The sequence below is a fragment of the Hemicordylus capensis genome, chromosome 2, assembly GCF_027244095.1.
Source record: "Hemicordylus capensis ecotype Gifberg chromosome 2, rHemCap1.1.pri, whole genome shotgun sequence".
NCBI classification, from domain to species: domain Eukaryota; kingdom Metazoa; phylum Chordata; class Lepidosauria; order Squamata; family Cordylidae; genus Hemicordylus; species Hemicordylus capensis.
This window is the reverse complement of record NC_069658.1, coordinates 301,492,194-301,501,327: the sequence shown is the minus strand read 5'-3', so window position 1 is coordinate 301,501,327 and position 9,134 is coordinate 301,492,194. Positions and strand designations below refer to the sequence as shown.

Genomic DNA, 9,134 nt, shown 5'->3' with positions numbered 1-9,134 from the left:
AAGTACTTTTACCTTTGCAGACCGGCAGGGAAACGGGCGGCGGGGAGATATCCTCCCGCTCCCTTCCCTGCCGGGCTCAGGCTGCAAATGACTTTAGGAAGGCTTCTGCGTGCGCAGAAGCCTTCCTAAAGTCATTTGCAGCCTGAGCCCGGCAGGGAAGGGGGCGGGAGGATATCTCCCCGCCGCTCGCCTCTGAAGTTATCGATCGGGGCCCGGGGCGAGATTTAAGGGGGAGGGAGGAGGCTTCAAGGGGGCGGGAGGGGGTTTCAAGGGGGCGGCAGCAGCAGGGGGCCGGGACTACAAGGGGGCGGCCATTTTTTTAACTGGAGGAGCCATCGGAGGAGCCGCCAACGGACGAGCGATTATTAGAATAATTACAGCTGCAGTGTGTGGAAAGCGCGGGAGGGGTAAGTAAAGCCCCCCCCCCGCCCTTGATGGAACCCCCCACCCCAGTGCCGGACCGCAGCTCTGCGGTTCCGTGCACACCCCTAGAAGCCTGCGCACCCGCATATATATGGAGGGGGCGGGGCTACCGCCAAACAACTGAGAATCTAGCTTGGGGAAACTCTGACGAGGTCTCTGCACAGGCGCAAAGCCCATTCGTGTAAAGCACAGAGACCATGTCGAAGAATCACTTCTATTCAGGTTCTCCTCTTACCTTGCTTCCACACAACCAAAAATTGGGAGCACACGTAGCTCTCAAACCCAGGTAGAACACGTTTTTGATTATGTAAATGGCCTCATAGTGCTTTTAGCTTTAAGGTTAGGAGGACAGAAATTTAGTAAATGACATACATTAAAAGCTAAGCCACTTACACAGTCAATGTTATCAGACATGTTCAGGATTATGTAGTTTTTGCCTGCCAAGTCGCTCCAATCTTTACAGGTCACCTGAAAAACAAGCAAAAAAAATAACTTGTTTAGTTAATTAGAATTAATCTGGAAGGAATGTGTGCCTGTCATTATGAGCATATAAAGCTGCCATATTCCATCAAACCTTTTGTCCTTCTTGGTCCAATACTGTCTGCTCTAACAGCATCTTTCCAAGGTCTCATGCTGAAAAATTAAGGAGGCTCAGGATGAAGGTAGACATATGAACAGGGGCAGGGGTGTGTGTGTGTGTGTGTGTGCTCATTTTGCTCTGTTCTCATCAACTTCACTCCTATAAACACACATGTACAGCCTGTAGCTCAAATCCTGTCTGCCTCTTCCCAACAATATGCTTCAGGCAGGCTTCTTAAAAAAGAAGGGAGGGGGGAAAAGAAGATCTACATGGATGTTTGATCAAACATTAGTCTGGCAATTTTTTTTAAAAAAAGCTGGTGTACATATTTACTATGTTCTAAACGCTTTTAAAGCTGTCCAAAGAGGGGAAGACATTAGCTTTTTGATCAACACAAGGGGCCAGTCAATCGATGCTGTGAAAATCAAGTTTCAGCTGAAAATCAGAACAGGTTCCCACTGAAGCCTACGAGAGAGTCTAAAATAGCAGTGAGTACATGCTTCCTCAGTGCCCAGTGGGGATAGCATTCACCCCAGGAGCAGACATAAATGCTACAGGAAGCCTGACTCACTCACACTTTTATTTATTTGCACCTATTATTATTGGTGCTTGGTTCCAGGCCTGGGGGCTGCCTCTAATGATCTGCACTCTGCAGCAGAGGAAGGGAGTCTGAGGGAGCTAGTCAGAGCCAAGAGACATAAAAGGAGGGTGGAGCCTCCACACAAGCGCAGAGACCAGGGCCCCTGCTGTGGCCCAGCCGGATGCTGGGTGGAGCACTGCCATCCCGTGCAGGATTATGGGCGGAGTGTGGCTTGCAGGTGCTGCTTACACACTGGTAAGCACCTGCTTATTACTCCCGAGGTGCCTCTTGCTGCCCCGCTCACCCCCCAGTGCTGCCCTCACCTGCCACTCCTGGCAAGAGAAAAATGACCATGTCTAATAGAAATCCGCTGCCGGGGTCTAGAGATTGGTTTCAGAAATGTGGTTCATGGTCCTGTCTTTAACTGAGGTTTGTTTGTTGGGTTCTAGAGACAGGGAGGCTGTTCTCACAAGCAGCTAAGTCTGGGCTTGGATGCCCCTGAGAACCACTGGGATCCACACAGATCCAGACGGTCCTGCAAGCGCCAAACCCAGCGCTGACGCCCAGCTCTTAGCCGAGGTTAAGGGCTCAAATGCACACTTAACCCAGCCGCCAGGATCGTATGTCAGAGCGTGGTGCATTGTTGGATACCCAGAGGCCAGGGCGCTTTGTCTCGACTCTCCAGAGATGGATTGTGTGGGAGCGCAGACGGTGCTCCCAGCAATATTCTGTCGATTCTCGGCGGGGGGGGAGGGGAGGCGAGTGAAGCAAAGCCTTCCACTCACCTGCCAGGTTGGGTGAACAACCGCAGGGTCTTTTGCTGACAGCGCCATAACTTGGGAAAAATCTCACTAGAAAGATATGGCTTGGTGGCTGGAAATTCTTATTCCACAAGGCCATTCAATTTTGCAATTTCAGTCAAAATTATTTATTTATTTATTTACATTTTTAGGCCTCCTTTTCTCTTTTGACTCCAAAACTACATACAAAGAATTAAAATATCAAAACAAAACAACATTTTAAAACAACATTAAAAAACAAAAAACACCACCACCACAAAACCCTATGTTACAGCTAAAACAGAATCAGGAGCAAATAAAACCACAACTATAACAGTGGCTAAAAAGTTATGCTGCTGTTTTTATTGTGTTTTTATAGGATTGTACTGTATGATCATTTTCCACCTGTTGCTTTGAGATATTGTTCTGCTTTATTATTTGTTAGTGTCCTTCAGCTTGTATCTGCCAGGAAGGGGTATTACAGATGGTTAAAATAAACAAAATACAAGGCCAAATTACTTGGCCAACAGAAATATCATAGCCCATTTCATCATTTTGAAAACAACGCAAGTGGCTCCTGTTCATCATGAACAGTTTGACACCTTCCTATTTTCTACCTCTTGATACAGATTGGGTTTTTTGTTTGTTTTATTTTGTTTAGGTTAGGTTCTATACCAAATAACCCTGGAAGCTCACAAAACCAAGTTTCCCTGAAGCTGACTTTAGGTTAAAGCCTGACATATATTTCTGTCAAAATTATTTTTCTAACCTATTACTATAGACTAAAATATGTCCACACAGGCATAACAATAACTCCATAGGGCTTGAAGTACAGTGAAGTGTCTTTGATGAGGAGGCTGGGAAATTAAAATGCATTAGAAACAAATGATGAGAATTCATTTCCCATAGCACGTAAAGTATATCTGTGGAAGAGAAAAGTGTTCCCTCCAATTGAAATGAAGAGCCTCTTATACATGAGTACCATCTACTGGATACTGGAGGAAGCAGCATAATAGTGCATTTCAGAGAACAAATCTCTGATGTGTACAGTGCAAGAGGTACACGGAGCAAAAGAAAAAGGAGAGGACCTCCCCATTCTTCAACCAGAAACTCAAAATGAGAATGTCATGGATCAGGACCTATCAGCACACTAGGGCGGGGTCAGACAGTGAGACCTCTGAGGATGAGGTTCCTGGTCCCCAGGAGTAGGGGTGTGCATGGATTGGTTTGCAGTTTCAGTTTGCCATGAACTGGGCCAGTTCAACCAGTTTGATTGCAAACCACTTCAAACCAGTTTGCACTGGCTTGTCAGTTCGACCGGTCAGTCTGACAGAACCAGTTTGTAGAGTGGCGATTCAGTCTGAATTCAGATCACTAACAGTCCATGCACACCCCTACCCAGGAGATACCTGCACAATAGGGATGTGCACAAATTGTGTTTTGAGATGCAATTTGGAACACATTCTCTGCCCCTTTAAAATGGAGGAGAGCAGGTGCATACCTGCTCCTCCACCACACGCCACCACTTCCTGAATTGGTGGTGCTCCTCCCAGCTATCTTCATACACCAGCAGCACTCTCCCCCAGATGCCCCCGTGTAATGCTGGCACACACATGGCCACTGCGCATGCGTGTGACAGTAACTGGGGGGAGTGCCACCGAAAAAGGAAGACGTGGCAAGTGGAGGAGCAGCAGGTATGCTCCTCCTCTTTTTTGAGGAGGAGCAGGGATCCTCCTCCTGGTCTGCTCTCCTCTCTTGTAAAGGTTCTGGGACTGTGCTGCAAATCACTGTTCAAGTCATGATTCGTGCACATCCCTACTGACTATGCTCTTTGCTTCCTCCTGTGTACTTCTTGTACGGATTTCTGGCTTCTGATCCTCAGCTTCCCCTGAATATGCTTTTTGCTTGCTCCTGAGAACTGATGTGTTTTGACTCCTGGTGTTTGACCTCCTGCTCTGTTGACTACGCTCTGTATAGTTCGACCTCCTGCTCTGTATAGTTATCCTTACCATACAGATATCAAAACCAGCATCCCTGTGGTGAATTTCTGATGTCTAGAAGTTCTTATAGCATGGATCAGTCTCACCACACTGCAAGCTATTGAACCCAGTGTTCCCTCTAAGTTGTGCACATGCGCTCAAACATTTTTAAATGTCTGCTCTGTTAATTTTAGATCCCACTCACGTTTAATCAGGAAGGTCCCATTTGGAATGCGTGTGCACACACACAGCCTTGATACTGCTGCCCAGACCCAAACTCATTCCGCTGACAGACAAAAAAAGTGAGAGAGAGAACACTGGTTGGACCCCCATTTTATACAGTTGGCAGGGATATAGCTCTTCGTGTGATGTAGCCAACCCAGCTGATAAGAACTTGTAAATGTTATAGTATGGTGAGGTGGAGAACTTATAATGAGGGACTGCATATTCTGTGGCATCCCCATGGTAAGAGTACTATTTGCAACAGATGTAAATAGAAAGCCTTGAAGTTGAACAAGCAGTATTTCCTGAAGTCTTCATGAAATGACCACATGCAGCACAGAACATTTCCCCTTTCTGAGTCACGGAAACTAGCAGGGCAACAATCCCTCTCAGTAATGTACGGTCTTTTCTTTAAGCATAACATGACACAAACCTCTCTTTGGATATGGTGTTTGTTCCCAAAGGTTCCTTAAATTCTCATTTGTACAGCCGATAAGCTAGTCCAAGAGGCAGCTGCATTTTTAAAGCAATGGCCTTCATTACTTAAATGTATCACTCTCGTGAGGATCATAATACTTCAGGGACTATGCTTTGAACATTTTTATTGCTTTATTTGCTTCATTGCTGAGTTGTATAGAATTTTGCAATTACTATTTTTTAATCTCAGCCCCTGACTATCTTTGTTTTACATTTCTGACTGATGTCTTTCATGGCCAAGAAAACACTGAGTGATTAAAACATTATTCAAGGGTGTTCATTCTTGCTTTAGCAAGGAGAAAGTATAAAATCACTTTATGCTACTTGTTATTTGTTACCTGTTCCCAACCTTTGAAACAGAATGGGTTATAACTATATATATATAGTTTATCACTCCTAGATCATTACCTCTGGCAAATTCCAGGGTACTCCTGTGGTCCTCACAGCCCCTCGAGTATCTCCAGTCTGTGGTTCAAAGCTCTGTCCCACTGCAGGTGTTGCGTTGACTGGCAGCTTTGTGCTGTTCCGCTTGGGAGTAGCAGTAGGAGCTGGCTTATCAGTCCAGTCCCAGAACCCCACTGAAGAGCTGGGGATTGGTGGGCTGCTTGGTATCCTGGAAACACTCTCAGTTACTTGGGTGCCATCCTCATGAGAGGTGGTTACTAGATCTTCCCTTGTCTGCTCCATTTCAGCTATTCTGGGGGCTTCTGTGGCCACTGTGGAATCTGCTTGCCCCAATCCAGCTCCTGCTGTGGACTTTAGCTTCTCCCCTCTTGTGGTGGTCTCCACTTCTCTTACATCAGCTCTCTCTGTGGCTATTGTTGCTATGATCTCCACTGGTCCCCCTCCTGCTCCTACTGTAGCCACTGGACTTGCTGAAGTAATCCTGATTGGGACCTCCGAGATATCCTGGGGTTCTTCAGGAGTGGCTGACAACATAGAGGACACAGGCAAGAGACTGGGTCCCATGCTGCTCCCGAGGTCAAAGCCAGAGGAAGCATGTTCAGGAGATGCTTCTTCCTCTTGCCTGTCTATAGTTACCTCAGTTACCTCAGTCACTTCCCTCATCCTGCTAGTCATTGTGGAGAAAAGAATGGAGTATAATGAGTCTTGACCAGCTGCTTCAGAAGATGTGACCTTTGATCCTGGGCTGCTCTGAGGAGCTCCCTTTGACTGGTTTATAGGAAGCAGTCCTTCCTCCTCCTCAAGGGCACTGGTGGAAGGTGTTTCAGAGTCAGGCTCAATAGAATCAGATAACTGGTGAAGAGGGGGCACTTCCCAATGGTCTTTGGCCTGAGTCCCATTTCCTTTAGGCAAGCCCTTCTGGGAGGCAAGTGGGATAGCATAATCTGAAAAGAAGTACAAGAGGTCCCATGAGCAAAGATGAGGAAATGGGAAAGTAACCTCTGGAATCTTCTTCCACACTTACCTCTACAGGACACTACACAGATGCAGAATATGCTAACTGGTCTACCATTCCACTCTTAAGTTTGCCTGCTGCCTCAAAATACTTCACAATTTTTTTCCTTTCAGTTCCTTGTATCTGAATTTCCACAGGCAGTTTTACCTTTGACTCACTTTCTTCAAATGTCTCTTCAAAGCACATTTATCTGCAAAGCTACACACTAGTTGAAATGATACATCCTCAACATATATGTGCAACTTTCATTCACCCAAATCAGGCATACTGTACTCATTTTTGTCTCTATGACATTCTTCTACTTTGTCTTATATACTCTTCAGAATAGAAATATATATATTTATGAAGCCCAACATACACTCATCATCATTTAAAAACTGATGTATTGCCAAACATTGATGTCTAGTAGGTTTAGAATCTGCATAATTTGGGCACTGATGCTATTGTATAAGCAGTAGTAGAAGAAAGATCCCAGGTAGGATCTATCTATCTATCTACCACATTTTTATACTTCCTGATATGTACATCTCTAGGCAGTGCACAAAATTTAAAATATTTAAAAGTCACAAATTAAAATACATGACAATAAAAACAACAGAATAAAATCATTATTAAAACAAGTTGTTAAAATTAATTCTGAGAAAACAGGACAGTCTTGAGGTTCTTCCTGAAAACAAACAGAGAAGAAGATGCTCTTATTTCAGCAGGGAGCATATTCCAAAGTCCTAGGGCAGCCACAGAGAAAGCCCAGTCCTGGGTCGCCACCAAATGAGCTGGTGGCAACCATAACCGGACCTCTCCAGAAGATCATAACAGGTGGCAAGGATTATGACAAAGGAGGTGCTCTCTCAAATAGCCTGGACCCAAGCTGTTAAGGGCTTTACAGATAATAACCAGCACTTTGTATTTCACATGGAAACATATTGGCAGCCAGGGCAGTTCTTTTAAAACTGGTGTTATGTGGTCCCTTTGTGTGGTCCCTTCGTGTTGTCCCAGAGACCAATCTGGCTGCCACATTCTGCACCAATTGTAATTTCCGGACTATGTACAAAAGCAGCCCCATGTAGAGTGCATTACAGTAGTCAAGCCTGGAGGTTACCAGCATATTTACCACTGTTTTAAGGTTAATCGCTTCTAGAAATGGACGTAGCTGATGTATCAGCTGAAGGTGATAAAAAGCGCTCCTGTCCACTGCCTCAACCTGAGAAACCAGGAAGAGCTTTGGGTCCAGGAGCATGCCCAAGCTACGTACCTGATCTTTCGGGGGAGTGTAACCCCATCCAGATCAGCCAGATCTAAGCCATCTCTCGAGTCTTGGCTGCACACAGTCAGTAACCCCATCTTATTTGGATTCAACTTCAGTTTGTTATCCCTCATCCAACCCATTACTGCCTCTAGGCAGGCATTCAGGGAAGATATGCCATTTCCTGATGAGGTTGGCACAGAGAAATAGATCTGGGTGTCATCAACATATTGATAACATGCAGCACCAAACCTCCTGACGATCTCTCCCAGCGGTTTCATGTAGATGTTAAAAAGCACTGGAGATAGTATGGAGCCTTGTGGAACTCCACACTTTAGTTCTCGCTTAGCAGATCAACAGTCCCCAAGCAACACCATCTAGAATCTGCCAGAGAGGTAGGAGTGGAACCACTGTAAAACAATGCTTAATGTATGATCTGGGGCTAGCCACAGCTTCAAAATACTTTGTTCCATCAAGGATTCTAGTGGTTTCAGTTTTTAAGAAGCCTTGCATGTGAGGACATGTACATTGTCCTAATGACCATAAACATTTCAAAAATTGAAATCTACCCTGCCCCGCAGGCTCCTCAAGCGGGAATTAATTACTAATCCCCCACCTGGAATCTAAAGGAAACAATAAAATGAGCTGAACTTGCAAGCAATATATTTTTGATTGTAATACACTCCATGAACATTCCATCTCTTGCTAAACATGTTTACTTCTTAGTAAACAATTATAAGGAGATCTTGGCCACGAGGAAGGGCACTGAGGGATAATATAGTACTTTAACAGATATGGGTGGAATCTCCATTTTAATTCCAGTTTCAGCTAATTAAAGAAATGACTCAGCAGTGCAAAGGGCTGTAGGATAGAAACAGTCCAAGAGATCTTAGGGCATGATTCCCATTCTATTGGTCCCTACTTGTGGAACCTTAAGACCTCTCCAGGGTCCATTTTTGCCAAGACACAAGTCTTCCAAGTGAAAATATGTGTGCTGTTCTATTGGTTAACTCTGTACTAACTTTAATATTTCATTATGCCTTAGAAGCAGCTCTGTGAACACCACAGATTTTTTCAGCTGACAAATGTACACACACAAACACACACAGTACCTTATCCAAGAATGTTTTGCCAATCCATGTCCCAAGGGTTTACTAACCCAGATCACAACTTTAATCCAAATTCTGCCCCAGCCAGTGCACAGATGAGATTTGTGCAGTAACTGTATCCTGTAAGCCTGCACCATAGTTCATTAATTCTGTACAAACTCTGGTTACTTGCTCTTCCACAAGCAAGAGGGTGAAAGGTTTCAGATTAATCAGGATGGGTAGAGGGTGGCCTGCTAAAATAAAGAGGCATTATCTGTGCCCAGTGAGAAGGGAACACAAAGGCGGATACAAAGATGACAGGTTAAAGACAAGGTGCAAGAGA

At 44.9% G+C, this 9,134-nt stretch overlaps 1 protein-coding gene across 1 annotated transcript in view; it reads right to left on the bottom strand.

Moving 5' to 3' along the window:
* Window positions 1-9,134, bottom strand: part of PODXL2 (podocalyxin like 2) — a 70,476-nt gene that overhangs the window by 26,524 nt on the left and 34,818 nt on the right. Inside the window, exons 3-4 of the mRNA XM_053293737.1 lie at window positions 5,449-6,389; window positions 817-891 (exon numbers count right to left, since the gene is read on the bottom strand). Coding sequence (XP_053149712.1) covers window positions 817-891; window positions 5,449-6,389 — 1,016 coding nt within the window. The remainder of the gene's footprint in view (window positions 1-816; window positions 892-5,448; window positions 6,390-9,134) is intronic.